General features: G+C 41.6%; 1 protein-coding gene and 1 long non-coding RNA gene across 5 annotated transcripts in view; one reads left to right on the top strand and one right to left on the bottom strand.

The window, feature by feature from the left end:
* Nucleotides 1-21844, top strand: part of LOC309343485 — a 47525-nt gene that overhangs the window by 13591 nt on the left and 12090 nt on the right. The gene's annotated exons all lie outside the window — the stretch shown is intronic.
* On the bottom strand, nucleotides 790-20073 carry LOC309343432 (specifically androgen-regulated gene protein). Of its 4 annotated transcripts, none has more exons than XM_081864972.1 (4): nucleotides 20012-20073; nucleotides 6443-6599; nucleotides 3752-3926; nucleotides 790-3063 (listed from the first exon to the last, which is right to left on the bottom strand). In XM_081864972.1, exons 2-4 carry the CDS (start codon nucleotides 6554-6556, stop codon nucleotides 1649-1651), a joined length of 1704 nt encoding a protein of 567 aa, XP_081721098.1. In that variant the 5' UTR covers nucleotides 6557-6599; nucleotides 20012-20073; the 3' UTR covers nucleotides 790-1648. The 4 variants fall into 4 exon arrangements, with proteins under 4 accessions (XP_081721098.1, XP_081721096.1, XP_081721097.1 ...); XM_081864970.1 differs by having other exon boundaries at nucleotides 19906-20028; XM_081864971.1 differs by lacking the exon at nucleotides 20012-20073 and adding an exon at nucleotides 19701-19843.

Genomic DNA, 21844 nt, shown 5'->3' with positions numbered 1-21844 from the left:
GAACTAAGATACAGTACATTTTCATTTTCTCTCTAATTTCTTATGGTATTCAACTCCTGAGATGGGAAAGCGTGAGAGAGGGAAAGAAAATGTAAACAGAACTGTTGCACAAGAGAACTTGGATTTTACAAAAGAACACTTTTTTAATCATAGTGGATGATCGGCTCCCAAGCTCTTTTGATGTGTTCCCTACCACCACATAAATACTACAGTTCAGCTAGTTCAAAGCCAAAAATCCATCCTTTCCTTATAGATTGGAGACCTGCTGAGCTGCCAAATGCAGTGGTACCTCGGTTTACGAACTTAATCTGTTCCGGAAGTCCGTTCTTAAACCAAAACCATTCTTAAACCGAGGCACGCTTTCCCTAATGAGGCCTCCCACCGCCAGTGCCCTTCCACCATTCAGATTCCGTTCTTAGACTGAGGTAAAGTTTGCAAACCAGGACAGAACTTCCGGTTTTGGGGAGTTCATAAACCGAATAGTTCGTAAACAGGGCTTTTCTTAAACTGAGGTACCACTGTATGCTGGGGTTCCTTAACAGATGAGTTGATGGGAAAGGGTCACTTGCTCTAATACTGTGGTGCTAAATACAGTAGGTTTAACTTCAGCTCATTATTATTAAAGAACCTGTAATGTTTGAGCCACAAACCTTTCCAGAGATAGCAGTGATTTTATGCAACTATGCTTACTTTCAAGGTTATAGTTAAATTTTGTGTTTCCCACAGACCAGTTCTCCCTACTCCACTTTACTATTTTAACATGTTTTACTAACCAAATAAAATCCAAAGTTTCCTCCATATAAAATAGTTTATTTTTCAGTTTTTAATGCAATTTTCATTCTAGAATACTGCATGATTTTCAATGAGCATACAATAGTAATTTGTTCACATAAGCAGGTACAACAAACTACCATCAACCAGATCAATTCTAGTTCTAGTATTCATTTGCTTTTAATCAAATTCTAGCAAGCCATTTTGAAGACATGTTGGAGGTGAATTGGCAAGTACTTCTTATCATTCATGAACTTGACACTTAAGATTCATATCCGATGCATTCTTGCCAGTTTATTAAATATCTAGCGCATGCGTCATCTCAGTGGATATAAACAGGCCTCCTGATTCCACCAGCTACACTGTGTGCAGCAGATTATCAGGCCCAGAGTTTTAAAAAGGAACCAAAAAACATTATTGCAACTCAATCTTAACTAAAGATTTCTAGCCATATGGCTGTCGTCATGTTACAAGACCTATGAGTTCATAGTTTGGCATAGTAATTAAAACTTAGATCTTTGAGAGTTCCCCCTTCCAGTTAACCACATACTTATTACATAGTCAGACATACATTCATTCATACATACATACATACATAATTATACTTTTATACACTATATACAACACCCTAAGATCCTATAAAGGTGGTGGCAGATGTAAATGGCAGAATTAATCCTCCTCTACAGAAGTGCTAGTTCTCGTGCAGACAGCTGAAGCCAGTGCTGGTTAATCCATCAAGAATGTCTACAGACTAGACCAGACCTTCATCCTATGCTGCAATTCCTCCCATTTTAGCTGAAGAAGCAGAGGGAGCAAGCAAGTAGACTCATTATCCACAACTGAACACACAGTTTTTGTACTAATCAAATGATATGGCTTACTCCTTCAATAGACCAAGTTTTTTCAAAGCCTCCTTTCTATGCTCCTCTGTGGCCCCCTTAGGGGTGATCTTTACACTGACACATGGCGGCCTGGGCAGCTTAGAGGGGGGCTGAAGTGGATAAGATCGCCGTTTGTCACTTTTTTCCAACTCAGCATTATGCATTTTGTTTTCCTTCAGATCAACAAAGTCTTTCCCCGTGCCAAGGGAAGCTGGGCGTGGCCGGCTACTGCGAAGAAAGTTTGGAGTGATCTTGTCAAAAAATGACATTTTGCCAAGTGAACCACTGTTCTTAATATTCTGGTCCTCGCTCCCAGAAGAGATGCAACTGCTCAAACCGACACCTGAACGCTCCAGTGTTTTGGATTTGACATTGACTTGTTTGACAGCTGCAAGGTTGATATCCATTGGGTAGATTTCTTTCCCACCAACCTGGTTGTGCTGTTCATCAGATTTCTTATCAGAGGTGACATTATCCATATTTACATTCTCCCTGCTGCTTGTCCTGGGAGTTTCTCTTGGAATTGAGTAAGGTGTGGTTTTGATCACATGATCATCGGGATCTTTTTCTTGATCTAGTGGGAGACCCAGTTTCTTAAGAGCTTCTCTCCTGGCTCTCCCCTGTTCATTTTGGATTGAATGAACTTTTTCCATGGAAAAATCACCAGTTGCAGCTCTGGGCCTGCCGTTTGATGGAGCCAGAACCTTTATCTTGTGACTGGGATCCACATTGAGTGACACAGCATTACCTTTGCTGGTTTTAAGGATAATATTGGGAGGCAGTTTCCTGGGTTTGGGGGCAGTGGGGGGACCTTGCTTGAAGTTGGGATCTAGGGCAGGTTCTTCCAGTGTAGGTTTTTGATAATTTTCTTGAGCAGCAGTAATTTGTTCAGAAATCTTCTTGCTACTTTTAGGAGAGAGAGGTTTCAGAATAGCTTCTTTCCCAATTGCTACCCCCATCTTATCTAGTGAAAGTTCCGTCTGGGTAGCTGCAGCCCCATATCCCTCCACTACATCAACATTCCTCTTATTTTCATAGTGAGGTGTCCCATTTGGCTCTTGCCCACTTCTAGGATGACTCCTCCGCTGGTCCTGGAAAGGTTCAGGTGGTGGGATGACTATAGATTCCAAGTTAGATGGCCTTAACTGGGAGCTCATTTTAGGCTTGTCATTTGGTATGTCCACTGGCTCGTGCTTAGGAGACCCCCATGAAGTCTGGCATTTCAGAGAATCAGCAACATTAGACCCTGTTGCTTCAGCAAGGGAAACCTTGGGAGCACTTTTTACACTGATGTTCCTTGGAAAGATATGTTGACCTGGATTTGGGGTGACAACAGGAACAGAGCCAGAAAGACATTTTTTGCTCTTTGGTTCAATTTTGTTGCGCTTTCCTAGATTTTCATGATCCAGCTCTACAATATTGGGGGTGGGGATAGAAAGAAACAAAAGAATGAGAAGTAAGTATTGTTCTTACAATCTTACTACAGTATCACAAAACCTCAACAAAGAGAAAGAGGAGAAGAGCAAACCCAAGTCCTTAAATTATTTGCCTTACCACAAAAGGATGAATTAAAAACAAAATACTAACTGTATCAAAGTGATATTTTAACAAATCCCACACATGGTATTTATTAGATTAAAAGCTCAAGGAGTAACAGAGAATATGTCTGTCTGTCTGTCTGTCTGTCTGTCTGTCTGTCTGTTTGTTTCTATGGTGGGGATGTGTGCTTGTAACCAAACTGGAACTGGATTTAGAGGTTAGGAAATGCCTTTGGTTTTTCCACAGCATAAGTGCATTGCCTTGAACCATAATACTTTAAGTTACCAACCTAAAGCGATAACTCAAGCTCATTATGGCTATTTTTAGTTGTTCAAAGGAGCTAAAATGAATGTGTGCTTTTTAGCATCCAAGCTACTAGATCTACCCCTAAATTTTGTGCTCTTAATAGAACATGCATGTGAAACGCTTTTTCCACACGGAACTCTACAGTTCTGAAACTAGTTCTGTGCTTTGTTTCCTCACCACCACCTAGACTGAGCCAGGAATGATGCTTCAGCTGAAACATTCCTGTTAAAGAATCACAAGAGAACTCAGCTTACCTTTAGGAACATCTCTCAAAGGCCACGTCCGTGGATGCTTAGAAGACTCAGCTGTCTCTGCCTCATCAGTAGAAACTCCGCTGTCTCCTTCAGTATCCAGAGAATCTAGTGTTTCTTCAAGGAACATAAGACATTCTTTCTCCGCCACTGATAGATAGTCATAGCCACTGTCACTCTTCAAGACAAAAAAAAACAAAACCCTGAGCAACATGAACAAGAAGACATAAAAGCTCAAAAAAAAATCCTCATCTCAAATTTATTACCTTCCATAAAGACTTAATTACTGCAGTGAATTTGCAAGAATCTGGTCTGTCAGTAAGCCTACAAAGGAGCACTACCTAATCTTTATAACCAAGGTCAACACCACCATTATTGTTCTCCCTTTTTTGTTCTCCCGCTGAGACCACATAACACCGGTCTTGAAAGACCCACATTGGTTCCCAGTATGTTTCTAGGCACAATTCAAAGTGTTGGTGCTGACCTTTAAAACCCTAAATTGCCTCAGTCCAGTATACCTGAAGGAGTGTCCCCACTCACATCGTTCAGCCCGGACACTGAGATCCAGCGCTGAGGGCCATCTGGCAGTTCCCTCAGTGTGATAAGTGAGGTTACAGGGAACCAGGCAGAGGGTCTTCTCGGTAGTGGCACCCGCCCTGTGGAACACCCACCCACCAGACGTCAAAGGAAAAAACAACTACCAGACTTTTAGGAGACATCTGAAGGCAGCCCTGTTTAAGGTAAAGGTAAAGGGACCCCTCACCATTAGGTCCAGTCGTGGCCAACCCTGGGGTTGCAGCGCTCATCTTGCTTTATTGGCTTCCGAGTCATGTGGCCAGCATGACTAAACCGCTTCTGGCGAACCAGAGTAGCGCACAGAAACGCCGTTTACCTTCCCACCACAGTGGTACCTATTTATCTACTTGCACTTTGACGTGCTTTCGAACTGCTAGGTGGGCAGGAGCAGGGACTGAACAACGGGAGCTCACCCCATCGCGGGGATTCGAACCACCAACTTTCTGATCAAAATAGACCATGAATTTTCTGCAACCACCACTCCCATTCTCAAAGACTTCAGACAGAAAGACTGAATGTGGCCACAAGATATTTGGGTCAATGGTCCAATGGCCAAAATGAATGCATAAATTACATCTGCCAGATTCCAAGATTCACAGGATTTGTCTGCTTTCAGTAATTTTCAAGCATAGATATTACAAGTTGAGTTCCAACTGTCAATTATTTAATGTCAATGTCCCAGCTGATATACCCAAATGGTAATAAGATAAAAATCTGACGTAGGAAGAGTTGGATTCCCTTGCTTTTTCTAGCATGAGGCCATGTGGGAGTTTTTGCAAGGTACAGGTTTATTACGATGACAAGGTAGAGGCCCCACAATAATTGAACTACCCTGCTCATCGTTATTAATTAAATGCACAAGTTCACTTCTAGTGTGCAACAGAAGGAATGGAAGTTATATTCAGAACTGTAATTTGCATAGCTGTCAACTTTTCCCTTTTCTTGCAAGGAATCCTATTCGGAATAAGGGAATTTCCCTTAAAAAAACGGAAATGTTGACAGCTATGGTAATTTGTGGTTAGTAAATCTCTACAAATTACAGTTAGCAAATATCTAGTAAGCTTCAAGTCAGACAGGAAATAGTTTACCTGGTCTCATCACTCACTGGACAGAAATCCACTCCACCCCACAGGTTACAGAATGACAGTGCTAAACTTGGAGTGAAGCTGTGTTAAACTTTAGTGAAACATATCACAGAAGTTTGCATTTGCACAAACTTGGCTAAGGCTCACCACAGTGCATTCTCCATCACCATCTCTTCAATATGGCATTATTATTATTATTCAATGGACTAGGCATTGGGAAACTGCAACTACAGCAGCTCCAAAACATTTCTAGTGGAAGTACCGCCATTCAGTTGTCATTCAAATTTTAATATTCTCAGCAGGTTGACTGAGGGAAACTCCTTCACATAGGTGCTTGGAGAAGCATCACATCCTAAGGGCAAGTTCATACATTCATGACCATCACTCAAATAATTTAACACCAAGGGCTCATCCACACAGTGCTTTCTAGGTACATGTTCATGCTTGCAAGCTCTGTGTCTGAGCGCTTTAATTTCCGCCCCCCTCCCATTGCTTTCTCAAGGAAAACCTGCTATTTATGCTGCATTGAAACAAGTGGCAATTTGGGTTTTCTGTGGATTTCCGTTTGCTTCAATTCGGCAGTAAAGAACAGGTTTTCACAGAGAAAGTGCTGGGGGAAATAGAAAAGGACTTGGTCACTGAGCATGAAAGCACAGACCCCTGCCTAGAAACAGCACACAAGGAAGTGACCTAAGTGACAATCAAGTCAAACACTTGCCTCAAAAATTAGTTGCCCCAAACAATATGCTTATCCCTGTGTATCCCATCAGCCTAATTCAGCATATCAGAGATTATGGTAGTTATAGTGCAACTACGGGTTCCCCATCCCTATAATACAAAGCCCTAGCTTGCAAGTAATTCTGATTTTTTAAAATTTTTAGTTGAAAACTTTAGCCCAAGGTTAAGATGGTGCTTTATCTTTTATATTTCTTAAATGTTTTAGCAGTTGGATATTTTATTTAGGGCTATAGACCTGTCTGAACATTCTGAAATTATGTGGAACAGAAAAATAAATTGAATTAAATTAATATACCTTTCCAGACAAGCTGGAGTCGTTGCTGATCATACTGTCACAACTGCCTGCACTGTGAACAATTGCTCTGGGTTCTGGGTCAGCTGTCCTTATCCACAAATCCTTTTTAGGCATATCACTAGTCAGGCAAGGGAGCAGTAAGTATGACTGAGGAACTCTGGAGAGGAAACATAAGAAGAAGCCATAAACATATATCACAACTTCAGAACATACTCAAAAACAGATTACTGCTGCAGAAATCCTGCCGGTTGCTGCATATGACTATCATTTTTCAAGGATTTTAACTCATTTATACCTTGCTGTTTTTACACACATGGCAGCTTACAACAAGATATAAAGCAATGCCCAAATTCACAAGCCTTGGGATCCTAAGTCAAGTCGGTACACTTGACTTAGTAGTACTTTCCCTTCACCATGATACATTGCTAATCAATTCTTGGAACCAGTGTCCTCAGGGCCACCAACAAACAGGTAGAAGGGGTAGGAGTTTGTGGGTGGCCAACCCCCACCCCACCCCAGCTTTCATCCTTTTTTAGTAGCATAAGTATGTCAATCAGACATTTATGAAGAAAATTAGAGCAGAAAATGTGACTCAGTAGGCAGCAGTGTTGCTAAGGACACTTCATCACTGTTGCTAAGCAACTGGAGGAAGAAATATTGATGCCCAAGCCTGGGACTCAAGAGGGGCCCCTCCTAGAGTAGCAGGAAAAATCAGAAGCTAAGAAGAAGAGGATACTGGGGTGTGTTTGTTAAAGCACTTTCCTCATGCCCACATTATTTCATTCATTCAGTGTGCTGCCTTTATAGAATAAAACAAAATGGGCTTGGTTCAGTATATGTTACTTAGAAGTAACTCCCTTGAAATAAATGAGGCTTCCTTCCTACTGAGGAAAAATATATGTGATATTGCAGTTGTTACCCTGCTCTGCTTTTCCAAACCCCACAAACAATCACTACTGGTCTACTTGTCGTCGCTGGGCTGTTCTTTATTCATATACAGTAATAATCTTTGCCTTGGTTTTTGACATCTGAGGTGTGTTTTTAAGACCTACCCTATCGCTGTGACAGTGATCTATGTTAATTTTTTTAACATCAACTTTTAAATTGTTGTAACCTGTTCTGGGACCTGTTGCTGAAGGGCAGCCAATCAAAATAAACAATACTAATTCAAAAATACAAAAAGAATCAGCAAATAAAGCAAACAAACAAAATTAAACACCTTACAACTGCAGCGAGTTAAAATTCCTATACACTGTACTTTTAACATAATATTTTTTAAAAAAAATCTAGGCAAAATGTCTTGCGCACAACTGATAAAAGTTGCAGCCATTTTAAACCCACTTCTGTCTATGCATAGCTCTCACTCACACACCCTACCTTTCAGGAATAAATAAAAATAAATACTCTGGGCAGAATTATTATTTATTACTAGCAACCTTGTGCCCAGCATTGCTTGGGAATCCTAAGGATTGGTTCACACCAGTGTTTAATGTGTATTTGCAGCTCATTTTGTCTCTAATTATTATTATTTTTGCATTGTCTATATGATGCCTCCTTATCCAAATGGCAGCCCACACCTTTTCCCACTAAATTTGAATTTTCCTAATCAATGGATAATCCAGTAAAGAAAGAAAATACAAGTTAAAATAGTATGTGACCAGACTGTGGATCCAATGAAGTGCATTGTGTGGGCAGGTCGTTTTACATGACTGGTGACATTTCACTGGGTGCTGCCTGCCACACTTCCTACTTCCATTTTGTTTCCATCTGCCCAAAGAAAAGCTGCTGAAGGCACATTCACATTTTAACAGTATTTTTTTTTTTTTTGAAAAAAACCCAGTTATTTTGGCCAGAAGTGCTTTTGCTTGAAACAGCTGTATTAAAAATAAAAATAAAACTTGTCCTTTCAGGTACAAGAGGTGGGAAAGGAAATAAAGGCAAGGAAGTGACCGTCTTTCATGCCACTGTCTCCAAATCCTTGCTTGACTTGGAGCCACACACATTACTGAAGGGGCGGCGGCAGCATTCACTGTTTTGTGCACATCTGGTACATCAGAAAACCTGTATATAAAAAATTAAAACGTGCACATGTACAGGTAACAAATATCTGTGCAAATATCCACAACAGACTTCAGGTTTCCTGGCTTGGAGCAACACATACATTTAAAAAATAGTGCCTTTTGTACAAATTTGGCACACAGGAAAACTTGTATTTCAGAAATTTATGAAGTGTGTGCATGGGTAAGTAAATACCTGCATACATGCCCACAATGGACCTCAGGTTTCCAGAACCTATGATGTTAGGAAGTACTAACTGAGAGCAGGGAACACCAACACAATATTGTGAATACATCCAATCAAACACCACCTACTAGTGCAGACAGAAAATAGTAAGAGGTTTTGAAAGCACTCATGTGGATGACAACAAACAAGCATGCACATGCAGAAGTTGGCCCATGTCCACATTAACCCCTAAAGTGATCACCAATATAAAACTAGCATATCAGAAAGGTTTTGAAATCAGTGGTTAAAAAATCAGTTCAGTCCACCATCTTGATTCAAAATGCTATCTAAATGTACTTGAACACAGACGAAAACCTGCTCTTTTGATCTCAGGAATCATTACGCAAAATGTGGTTACAATATCTTAAGGAGGTGTCCAAATACACAGTGAACAAACATTTTTCCAAACTACATAGTAAGTATTTTTAAGTCATGTCACATATTTCACAAAAAGTGACTCACAATGTTAAAAAACTAGCAGGTAAACAAAGTATAAAAACAAGACTAGCTGGAACAAAACAAGAGTCATACCGCAAGAATAGCTATTAAAAGCAATTTGCTCTTTCGTAAGGTTTTTCTTATAGCACTTCTTGCAAATCCATTGCTGTCACAAATCCCAACATCATTTGGAAATGCCATGTTGACAAAATCAGTTTCTCTTTCTGCTTTTTAGCAGATTTTTATACATTCCTGTTGCTGTTTCAGTTCAGAATTGGATCAATCCCAAGCCTTTTTAAGGGGTTCTCTTTCTTTATGTAATAAGAGGAGGGGGGCGGAGAGACTAGAAAGTCCTGGCCCTTCCAGCACACACCCCTCCTGTTCTCTGCTGGTTAAGGCTTGCTGCACGTTCTCAAACCCCAACAAGCACTGCAGAAATGGCCCATGCCCACATATATCTGGCTATAGAGATGGAATCTTACTCTGGATTGTTGAAGACCCTGCTGAAGTCCCCACAGTAGCTACCTCTGAAATGAGTTCTCATCTTGGAGTTTAAGACCACTTCCTCCTGTACACAATTTCTAGCTTGTGTGCCTTAAATGGTAGAAGAGACCATTTCGAGTTACCTCTCTCAGTCAAGAGAGAAGGCATTAGCCGAGACCTATGCTTCACCAAACTGTAGAAATTTAAATTAAATAAAATAAATTAAAGACTAAGGTATTAGAGAAAAATCTAACAGAAAGAGAGAAGGAGGGGTTTCAGAATGAAACAGGTTTAACTGTGGTTAAGAGTGTAAAATATTTGGGGATTAATATGACAGCTAAAAATATGAACTTATTTAAAGACAATTATGAGAAATGTTGGAACCAAGTGAAAAAAGATTTAGAGATTTGGTCAAACTTGAAGCTTTCTTTGTCTGGTCGAATAGCAGCTATTAAGATGAATGTATTGCCTAGAATGTTATTTTTGTTCCAAACACTGCAAATTGTTGATAAGATGGAGTGTTTTAAGGGATGGCAGCGAGATATTTCTAAATTTATCTGGCAGGGCAAAAAGCCCAGAATAAAATTTAAGATTTTAACTGATGCAAAGGAAAGGGGGGGATTTGCCCTGCCAGATTTGAAACTTTACTATGAATCAGCAGCTTTCTGCTGGTTGAAGGATTGGCTGCTCCTTAAGAACACAGACATTTTAGATTTGGAAGGTTTTAATAACTTCTTTGGGTGGCATGCATATCTGTGGTATGACAAAGTTAAGGTTCATAAAGGCTTTAAAAATCATATTGTCAGGAAAGCATTGTACAATGTTTGGATCAGATATAAAGACCTACTGGAGAACAAAACTCCAAGGTGACTTTCACCAATGGAGGCAAAAGCTGTGAAAAAAATTAATATGGAGTGTATATAGCCGAAATATTGGGAAATTTTAGAACAGGAGGGTAGTAACTTCAAACTGCAGAGTTTTGAGAAATTAAAGGATAAAGTGAGAGATTGGCTCCACTATTACCAAATAATGGAGGTTTACAAGATGGATAAGAAAATTGGCTTCCAGGTGGAGAAATCTAAATTGGAAACAGAATTGTTAGAATCCAATACTAAAAATTTATCAAAAATGTATAACTTGCTGTTGAAATGGAATACGCAGGATGAAACAGTTAAATCAGCTATGATTAAGTGGGCGCAAGATATTGGTCATAACATTATGTTTGCTGACTGGGAAAGGTTGTGGACCACCGGCATGAAATTTACGGCGTGTAACGCCTTGAGAGAAAATATTATGAAAATGATCTATAGGTGGTACATGACCCCAGTCAAGCTTGCAAAAATTTACCACTTGTCAGATAACAAATGTTGGAAGTGTAAAGAAAATGAAGGCTCATTCTTTCACCTCTTTTGGACGTGCCCAAGGATTAAGGCTTTCTGGGAAATGATATATAATGAAATGAAAAAGATGTTTAAATACACTTTCTTGAAGAAACCAGAGGCCTTTCTCCTGGGTATGGTCAGCCATGTGGTGTTAAAGAAGGACAGAACTTTGTTTTTATATGCCACAACAGCAGCAAGGATCCTTATTGCAAAGTATTGGAAGACATCAGATCTACCCACTCTGGAAGAATGGCAGATGAAGATGACAGACTACATGGGACTCGCAGAGATGACAGGCAGAATCCGAGACCAGGAGAAAGAGACAGTGGAAGAAGATTGGAAGAAATTTAAGGACTATCTTAATAAATATTACAAGATTAAAGAATCTTAGATTGACATGGACTTAAAAACATTGTGGTTTTCAGAGACATTAGAGTAAGAAAAGGAATGGAATTAGTAAAAAACTTTTGGGAAATAAGGGAATGGAGTTGCTGATGGGATAATGAAACTAGAATACAAAACGGTGAGGTATGAGGAAGTCGGGGAAACTAGGTTGAGAAAATAAGTTTTAGAAATTATACTTGTTGTTTTTTGTTTGTGTCTGTTTTTATTGTAGTTGTTATGTATTTGTATGTTTTTACTGGAAAATTTAATAAATATTATTTTTTTAAAAAAAAGAAATTTTGCTTGCCAGACAGAATAAACTCCTCCTATCTTCATCCATCACCGCATGCTGCTCTAGGTGTTCTCCCAATGCCACGCCCCACCCCACCCCCAGGCTGACTGGGTTGGGGGTGCGAGTGGAGGGAGGAGAGGAAGAAATCCCTGTTGCACCAGTGCAGCTCATTGCTCCCACTAGCGCAATGACCGGATGTAACCCTTGTAATGAAAGAAAGGCTCTATGTTTCTCCAAGCCTATAGAAGTTCAGCCTCAGGACAACAGAAGACCTGCATGCATGAAATGCACTACATTAAAGCACCAGCTTTCTTTACGCAGGAGCACATTCCTTTGGAATGACAAGGAGAGCAAAGGATGACATTTCACAATATCATATCCCTTTATTATTACTACTAATGCTGACTCTGCCTACGAACCAGCAACGCTGCAAAGTCACAGATTAACTTGAAATAATGCAAGGTTGTCACAGGCTCTATGGGCAACCTGCCTATTTACTTAGGGCAGAGGCCAGGGTGTGCATTTCCCTACCTGGCACATACCTCACATTCCTTATGTGAAGGAGAATGCCTTAAAGGGACAGGCCACACACATATGGTAGGACAGGGGTCTTTTAGAAAAGGCCCGTCCAGACACCCCCTTCCCACGTTCCCGCTTTAAAGCTATAGTGCACAATGAGTGGTGTGGGATGAATCTTTTGGAAGAAAGTTGACTTTTGGTTCACATTTTGTTTTGGTGAAATATAAATTAGGTACAATTATGGAATTGTAGAGTTGGAAGGGACCCCAAGGATCATCTAGTCCAACCCCCTGCAATGCAGGAACATGCAGCTTGTCCCATATGGGGATCAAAGCTGAAACCTTGATGTAATCAGCATCACACTCTAACCAACTAGATTCATATTTAAGCGTACACTGAAATGACTTTCTTCCCCATCCCTCATCCCTACACACATATACGAGAGGTTACTGAAAGAGGCCAGCTGCTCTGGTGCCACTGATATAAAATTAACAGCAACAACATATGTCTGATTCCTTACCCACCTGTCACCATAAGGTTCCAGGGAAGATTACAGCAATTCAAAAATACAATATTAAAAACAATTAAAAACAAATTATAGTCACAATAATAGGGTGGATCCTAATAATATATATCTCATATATATCTCAGGTCACGTACCAGAGGCCAAGGTACAATGGAGACTACACAAGGAATGTGTCAGATACACCTCTGTGGGGAGGGAATTCCAAAACTTTGTGGTGGCCACCAAAAGTGCCCTCTCCCAGGCCACCACGCACAAATTTCTGAGGGTGGTGGAACTACCAATGTAAGGTCCAGATGAAAACTGCAGCTGTTTTAAAACAGAGGTTGATACATAGGGGACTAGTGGGGGATTAAGCTGACTGCAGTGTGTGGAATTTAGGGCATGTCCGGAAATTCTACATCGGTTACAAAAGGCAATATTGACTACACCCCAGCTAAGCTTCAAAATCGTATTAAAGCTTCAAAATCATATTAAAGGGCAACTGAGGGGGTAGGGGTATGATGGACAGGTGGCATTTACAAATCAGAACATTCGTTGGTTCATGTGAAATTTGTGCAAAGTTTGCCTCAAGGTGATACAACATCCGCTGTTTATTGAGCCTTCATTCCAATTTGTTTGCGCAGTTCATAAAACTTCACTTTGAGTTATTGTTGTCCCACACTTCCGAGTGCACGTCCTCATTTTTTTAATAGACTTTTTCTTTTATGGTGTGTATAAACACTTCCTTATATACTGCTTTTCCTCTAGGGAGCTTGAGTATGTGGTTTGGCTATACTTTATCCTCACAACAACCCTGTGACGTTAGCCTGTGATAAGATCACCCACCAAGTGTGCTTCATAGCTAATTGAATGCCTTTCCAGTCCTAGTCATTTAGCTTAACTTATACTAACAAAGACCTGATTGGACAGGAAATAATACAACCATAGAAATACAATGGCTATATTCACATCAACCTCAATACAGCCTCATGGTATCATCCTCTATGTCACATACTGTCTTATTTTTCCCACAGTCTTGAGACTCGAATTCACCATGTGCTCCCTCTTCTCATATATTGTCTCCTCCTTCACAGTTTGCTGCGACAGAGCCAACTGTGATTATACCTAATCAGAATTGCTTCAAAGCTATGATTTACAAACCTTCACCAAACACATTTAAAGCCTTTTAATCCTAGTTGGGTCCTAATGCAAATCCTACAGAATGACCGCTCCCCGCTTAAAACGGGGGGCGCCCTTTGCATGGACGCGTGCAGCCCCTAGATCTGGAGCGGCCCCAACAGCATAGGCTTGGCTTTGCCTTCCCCCAGGTGGGATACCTGGAGGTCTCCGCCTACCTCAGTCAGTTGTCCAATCCCACCTGGGGGAAGTGTTGCCAAGGAGACCAGGCCAGGTAGGGGAGGGATTACCTGCCCACACAATAGAGGGAGGATCTTACCTGGGAATCCTCACTTGGCTCCAGAGCTTCTCCCACCCTACCCACCCTCAGTTAATGTCTTATTTTGCAGGTTAACTTTTCTTCACAGGTTTTGCAGGTTAATTTTTCTTCACAGGTATGCGGGCGCTGCTACGATAAGGTCGCTGTTAAAGGGCCGGAAAGGAATTTCCCTGCATTGGCAGGTTTCGCCTTTCCCGTAGCAAAACGTCACAACTTTGGCGGTATCAGGCCTTGGGCGGAATCCTTTAGTCCATCTTCCTCTTTGCGGCGGTGATACCAGGGTTCCCCGTTAAAGGGGTTTTTGAAGGGAGGCTTTGGCCGTACGCCGAAAGGTCGTCATTGCTCTCCCCTGCGGCAGTGTAACGGGGGCGGCTATCTCTGCTTGAACATATGTTCTCCAGAGCCGGCCCATCCCCCCACACACACACTGGATAACCCTGATGCTCCCTAGGTCCCCGGCTGGGGACTGGGGAGGGAGAACGCCCAATGCCTGAGCCAAGGTCTACCCACATTTGAAATTTAATAAAGTTGTGGCCAATTTAATCCCATAGCATGTTGTCTAGAGTCGTTATTCCACATGACGGGGGGACCGCGTGGGATCTGGGGACTCCGCCTGTCCACGCAAAGGGAAAAGCACACCTCTGGTTAACCTTGAAGCCCTCTGCCCCATATTGTTTTATGTCAAACAGCCCTGGCCACAGCCCTCATGTTCCCCAGCTTCCCCCTCAAAAAGTTTAGAGTTACATATTAAGGCAACTCTACACACTGAAGCCATTCATGTTTCACCCTGATGCTTGACTCGCACCCAATCCCCTCTGCCTTCTGTCCTTCCAAAATAAATAGACATAAGCCCTAGTCCATAGACACTGAGTCTCTTTGTGTGTGAACCTCCAGGCTGATCCGCAAGGTCAGACTTGAATCTTCAAGCTACAGATCCAAGCCATGAACCAACAGCCAAGCTATGTGAGAGGCAGCCTACAGCTTCTGTTGAAGCAGCTACTGGACTTGCCTAAGACTATGCAACAAAATCAGTGGCAGAAGCCAAGAGTGTCACCCATCTTTTCCCACCACTCCCTCCCCATGCTTCATTCAGTACATGAAGCCATTCTGCCTTGTGAGGATGTGGTCACAAGCTTTCTAACCAGAAAGACATGTTTCCAGCTCCACCCCTCTGCCTGTCACATTCTGTAAAGTCATCAAGCAAGAGATGGGAAGACTACTCCCTCTTAACATGGATAACTAGTATTTAAAGCTCAGCAGCACTGAAAAGCTTCTTTTCAAAATGCAGGCATGTCAGTTCCATTCGTAAGAAGGCGCTAGAGCATCACAGGGTGTGTTCATTCAAATTGCAAAAATCAGCGTGATCAAGAGTGCTATCACGTCAGCGAATCATCTTATATAATAAAAAGGAAACTCTCAAAGATTGCGGTGCACGTGTGCCAATCATAATATTTACAGTTTTCACATGGGAGACTGAATGCCTTCCATTATTCCTCAGCCTTGGCCATGCCCTTGATGCCACATACATAAGCAACAATCTAGAAAGGGGGCAGTCCCTGCCTCACTTCCCATCTCATCTTCCTTAGTTAGGAAGGACCTTTATGAACTCTGCTTGGGGGAAATAAGCTATCCTGTGTTGTACAAAATCCAGCAACAGGGTTCATTCACATCACGGCACTGTACACAGAGATTAAATCAAGACAAAATCCCACGGCCTCCTATCAAAGACAGCAATTTCTCCACTCAAGTTACCGTATTTTTCCATGTATAAGACTAGATTTTTTCCCCTTAAAAATAATGTCAAAGATTAGGGGGCATCTTATACACAGATACACCTCTCCCCCCCCCCCGATTTTCTTAAATCTGAGTCCCCCAAAATAGGGTGTGTCTTATACATGGGGTAATCTTATAGATGGAAAAATACGGTACTCTGCTTGTGTTCCAGTACACAGTATTTGTGACGAAGTTGGATAAGAGAGTGACTAACAGGTATTTAGCAACGCCACCATCATCAGTGCAGAATGTTCAGTATGGACAAAGGGAAAGTTGCTCAGACACAGATACACATACATCTTACCTTTGCTTTAACAGGATGAACACTGTTGTTTTGTGAAACAGTTTTTCTTAGCCACCAATTATACCATTTACTTTCAAGTGTATAAGGAGGCAACCATGACAAGAGCAATATACAGAGTTACAGGGCTGGCCCAATACATTTTAGCACCTGAGGTGAACTATAAAATGGCACCACCACCCCTTCCCTCAGGGAAGAATGGGTGAGTGAAAGTCTACATCAGGAATAAGGAGGAAAATAAACATCTACATTGGGATCTGCTGCCCCTGTGGATCCTGTCGCCTAAGACAATTGCCTCACCTTGCCTCCTGGGTGGGCCGGTCCTGCAGAGTTATTTCATTAGGAGGATGCCTCATAGTAAGAAAATATAGGGGGGAAAGACAGACTCTCATCACATTGGATCAACAATGATCACAAAAGAAGATGTGTAAAAAGCAGTCTTCTGGCTTCTGTTACTAAAAGGAACAAACATGTGTCCAATATTATATTAAAGGGTTTGGTGCACTGAATAAGCAGCCAAAAAAATTACAACCTAACTTGCCCAAGACTGTATATTACTACTTAAAATTTTAATCCCTAGCATCACAGTTAAGCAGCTGAACCTGGAAGGACATTTGAGTAATCCAGAGCCTAGATATTCAAAAGGCTTTAGAAGCTAACAAAGGTGTAGTTAAAGCTCTAAAATCTGAGATATTAAATATTAACTCACAACCTGAAGCCACAGTTCACTGATAGCGATTATGAACATAGGACACAGCAGTAAAATGTTTTCTTGCTGCATTGCCACTTATTCTTAAGGAAATGAAACCAGGGTGTGCCCAATACCTGATATTGTTATGAGTTTGAGGGAGAGGAAATAGGCTGTAGGTGAGATCCTTGTAGCCCCTTGATCCAGCAAGTGTTAAAACATAAGCCAGGCCAGCTAGATGAAGTGATAGCTTGGGTGATGGGCCATTAAGGGAAAAACAAAGGAAAGGGGCAATTGGGTGGGGCTCCTCACCCAGCTTGTGGTTAGTTAGAAGGATGAAGCTGAGTTTAGAGTTGAGTTGCAGTGATGTGGGCCAGATTTCAAGCAGCAAGCTGGGAAGAGAGAGGGAAAGAGCAATGTTTGGTGTCTGTTTGAATCCAAGGCTGTGGATATGGGAGAAACAAGACCCTTTTGGGTGTTGATGCTGTGATAGGCTCAGGTTGTATATATGTGCAAATAAACCATATATCATAAAGGCACCACAGTCTCCGCTATGCCTCATTCCCAAAAGGAAACATAACCCCTGGGTAAGTGCCTAGAATCCCTGTAATCTCGCCCCACTTGGAGATTAGGGTGGTGTGCAACAGTATCAACAATGCATATCATATAAGAGCCAACTGAAGGAGGCAGACATTTTCGATTCTTGACCTTCAGCTACAGTGCAGTCCCTGTAGGCTCTGGGCCCACGAAACATATGTTTACCACCATGTAGTGAAACGGGTACCAACACTGTGGAGGGAGAAGAGGGAATGGGCAACTGTGCACAGCCAGCTCTAAGAAGGGAAGCAATGAGTGAGGCAGCTGTACCCACTACCACCTCAATTTAAAGGGGGGGGGATATGGATTTGAATCCAAATTGCTTCCTGCAAACTGAGAAGACAAGCCCCATTGGAGCTCCCAATGAGGAATTACCTGCTGGATCTGATCCCAGCTGGGTTCCCTGTCAGCATCTATCCCTTCAAGTTCTCAGTTGTGCCTTTGTAGCTGTAGCTGTAGCTGTAGCTGTAGCTGTCCTGCACTGACATCACCTATGACATCATTTGTGGGAAAGGGCCTCGCTGGCCAAACTGGGACTCTCGTGGGCTAAATTACCTATGTCACGGAGCAGAGGTTCCCCACTGCTATTTTATATCATAGGTATTAGAACAGACTAATAAAATAAAGGTGATCTATGTACATTCACAAACAGACCTTGGTAAATGTAGTAATGCTGATTACTTTTTAGACAGAGGCAAAATACTTGGTCTACAAGATCAGATCTTCTCCTTTATAACTAGTTGCTTTTTAAACTATAAGAAGATTAAGTACTAGGTCCTACAATCGAGAAGGTAAAGTCCTTCCACCAAGGGGCATTATAAATATGGTTTATTGTCAACAAGTGACGTTAAATGCCAGCTCAGGTCCTTCATTTGACGCTTAGCTGCAAGTGGATTTTAATAGTATAAAATGCAAATCTCATCCAGATCCCTCCTCATTTCTACAACCTTTTTACAACCAACCTATTTATTATATGTGCACTGTTACATTTTGTTTATTGTATATTTTAATTAATGTTATTGTGTATTTTAAGTATTGTAGTAAACTGCTTAGATTTTGGCATATACCGTAAGTGGATATAACAATAAATAAACAAACAAATAAATAAATAAATAAAAGCAGATGAAGCAGTGCATACTGTTGGAATTTAGCATGCATCAGGACAAATAGCAAGAGTCAATTACTATCTCTTTTCCCTATTAGATCATTTCATGGTCCCCTCAAGTAGAGGTTACTTTAATAGTATTTTCTTTGGGGGTATAGGCTTCCTCCAGTTTTTAACCTAGCACACAGAGCTTAGCTGACTGACTGATACATTGCCCAAGAATACCCTGCAAATGAAACTCAGTGACTCCATTGAAGAGTTTAGATTTTGTTTTTAAATAAGCTTTGGTGGCATGTATTCTTATGTATTAAAAACCAATAGAATGATAGAGTGTTGCCAGTTCACTAAAAAAATACACATGCTACTTTGAATGCATCTGCATGGACTAATGCTATTCTGCATCCCATTGGCCAAACCACATCAGAAGAAGAGACAGAACATGTCAAAAATACATGCACAAGCACCTTGACCCTGGAGACCCATCCACTTCTACCTACACAAAAGATTCTTTAATCATTACCCTTACAGCACCAGAGCTGCACAATCCTAGTTTTCCAGTTTCAAATTACAAGCAGGCATATTTCTGCATGTTTACCTACATTTAACTGATAAGGAGCACATTTCCACCCCCATCTCATGTTAAAAACAATTTCCATCCAAGTTTCCAAAGATTTATTAAAATAATTAAAATGGTTGCAAAACTTAAAGTGAGCTTATTTTCCCATAAGTGTGATAATCATATATATATTGAGAGAGAGAGTATATTGTATAAAATATATAATATATATAATATGTAATATATTATAGAGAGAGCGCATTTATGATTGGTTGCATCTTCCTGATTTTTTGAAAGCAAGCTGCTTTTCTTACTACAGTTCTACATATTTTTCATTGTTAATAAGCCTGAACAGAAGCCATGAAAGAGACAAATATTTGTCATTCACTAGAAAGGCACAGATTTAGAGATTAAAAGTCATTTTAAAAGAAACTAAGCTACCAACAGAATTCTCCCTAAAATCTATCAGGAAAGGTTTGCAACATGCATGGATTACCTTCACTAGGAAACTCGAGACTTTCCATAATCCTTTACGAGCCCAAAGATTTCAGTAGGAACAAAGGCAAGAAAGATAGCACAAAACAGGGGAAGCGTATAAGCAAGACTGGACAAGCCAGCTATCTGGTCGGCTATTTGTATCTAAATCCAGGAACACTCCTTTTCCGCCTAAGCAAACATAGTTTAGTTAGAGTTTAACTCACCTTTACTAGGAAATAAAAACAATTCCAGCTACTCTGCTATGAAATGACACGACCAAACAGGCTGTACCACCTTCTCTGTTCTCTTCTTGACCTCCTACTGACTTACCTAGACAGGTAAATTCCTCCTCTGTCTTCCTCACTCCACCCTGCTTCTGACTCTCAACCAATCATGCATCCTCCTTCAAACTCCTCATTCCAGCTGTTACCAAAAGGAGGGAGAGGCGGGATTACAGAGCTCTCCGCCAACCACTTTTTCCCAGTTCTAAACTTTGGCAGCCAGGAATGAAGCAAAACAGGTAAATGTTTATTTTTAATCTGCATTTTCTGAAGATGAATCGTTTTGCAGCTAAAATGTCACAGGTTATATTTCCCATTCAGGGGGAACTGTAGGATATGAGTTTTCTCTTCTTCTGAAAAAGGGGGGTGGCAAAAAAAAAAAAAACCCCAGAAGCCCACGCATGGCATGGGATGCATTCAGGGGCGCCGACTTATAAAAAATATTGGGGGGGCGGGAGCCCATACCGACTTATAAAAAATATTGGGGGGGGGGCCAAGACCTCCAAACCGCTGCTGCTGGGGGAATGAAAGGGGCAAGCCCCGGGCTGCCCCGACCTTAAGTGAACCTGTGAGGGCCCGCCCTTTGCGGCAGCCGATTGGCTGCCGCCGTGGGCAGTGAATATTAATGAGCTAGGGGGAATCCCCGCTTCTCGCGGGGCTGACGCCAGCCCCGCGAGATTGTTGATGGGTCGAGAGCCCGCAACCCCACCCCCTCTCTATATCGGGAGTGGTTTTGTTTTAACTCATTACTGAATGTATTTTAAAAGGTAACTATCGTCAAACAAGGAAAATAAAAAATACCAACATAATTTTGTGATTTTACAAAGCATAATATAACTAATAATTTTCTTAAATTATTGGGGGGGTAGAGCCCCCCCAAACGAATTTTTGAGGGGGCTCGGGCCCTCTCAGGCCCCATGGAGTCGGCGCCTATGGATGCATTGCTTCATTCTTTGAAGCCCCTTGGCTTTCCCTTCTTTGTTAAGCCTATATTCCTACTGCTTTTCTTCCCCTACCAATTGCTCAAAAATGCAGGCAGAGGACACTCAATAACTCTGGAGAATGGAGTTGTAGACGCGGGTCACCTTCCATCAACTTTCTGGCTTAGATCCAGCAGTGTGTGTTATTCATTTTATTTCTTCTAACATTCTCAGTGTAGCCAAGCTTCCCCTATCTCATTGTTGGCATCCGTCTGTCCCGGGAGACCATGGAGGAGTGCACCTTTGGGGGTGAAGTCAAACCGTTGGAGAGTTACAGCACCTGCTGTGGCTGAGAGCCAGTGTGGTGTAGTGGTTAAGAGCAGTAAACTCGTAATCTGGGGAACTGGGTTCGTGTCTCCGTTCCTCCACATGCAGCTGCTGAGTGACCTTGGGCTAGTCACACTGAAGTCTCTCAGCCTCACTCACCTCACAGAGTGTTTGTTGTGGGGGAAGAAGGGAAAGGAGAATGTTAGCCGCTTTGAGACTCCTTCGGGTAGTGATAAAGTGGGATATCAAATCCAAACTCTTCTTCTTCTTCAATGTAGAGAGACATGTTTTGTTGCAGATGGTGCAGATGAAGGCTTCCGGTTGTGCTGCTGCAGATGCCCCATGGCATTTCTTCTCTCTTTACTCATTTCTCCTCTGGTGTGTGCTACACACTCACAACCTATCAGTCTCCAAGCACTGTGGTTGTCTGCAAGGAATTCCAACATAGTGGAGTTGTTTCCAGCCTTCACGCAGAGTTAATGTGCCAATGGGCCTAGTGCCTGAAGCCAGCTTTCCATAGAGCACGACCTTTAGACTTATATGTTAGCATCATCGCTACCCCTTTGCAACCATGAAAGCTAATGAAAAGAGAAACGGACCTCCCTTTGTGAACAGACTGGAGATGTGGGAACTGA

Source organism: Podarcis erhardii (genome assembly GCF_964252035.2).
Source record: "Podarcis erhardii genome assembly, chromosome: 6".
NCBI lineage: Eukaryota > Metazoa > Chordata > Lepidosauria > Squamata > Lacertidae > Podarcis > Podarcis erhardii.
The sequence above is the reverse complement of the archived record's forward strand: the minus strand, read 5'-3'. Positions and strand labels throughout refer to the sequence as shown.

Coding starts and splice junctions, on each gene's coding strand:
- LOC309343432 (XM_081864969.1), bottom strand. CDS start 6,757: ATGTGTGTAAAAACAGCAAG. Junction 3,927..6,442: donor ACTCCAGCTTGTCTGGAAAG/GTATATTAATTT, acceptor TTTGTCTTGAAG/AGTGACAGTGGCTATGACTA. Junction 3,064..3,751: donor TTTGAGAGATGTTCCTAAAG/GTAAGCTGAGTT, acceptor CCAATATTGTAG/AGCTGGATCATGAAAATCTA.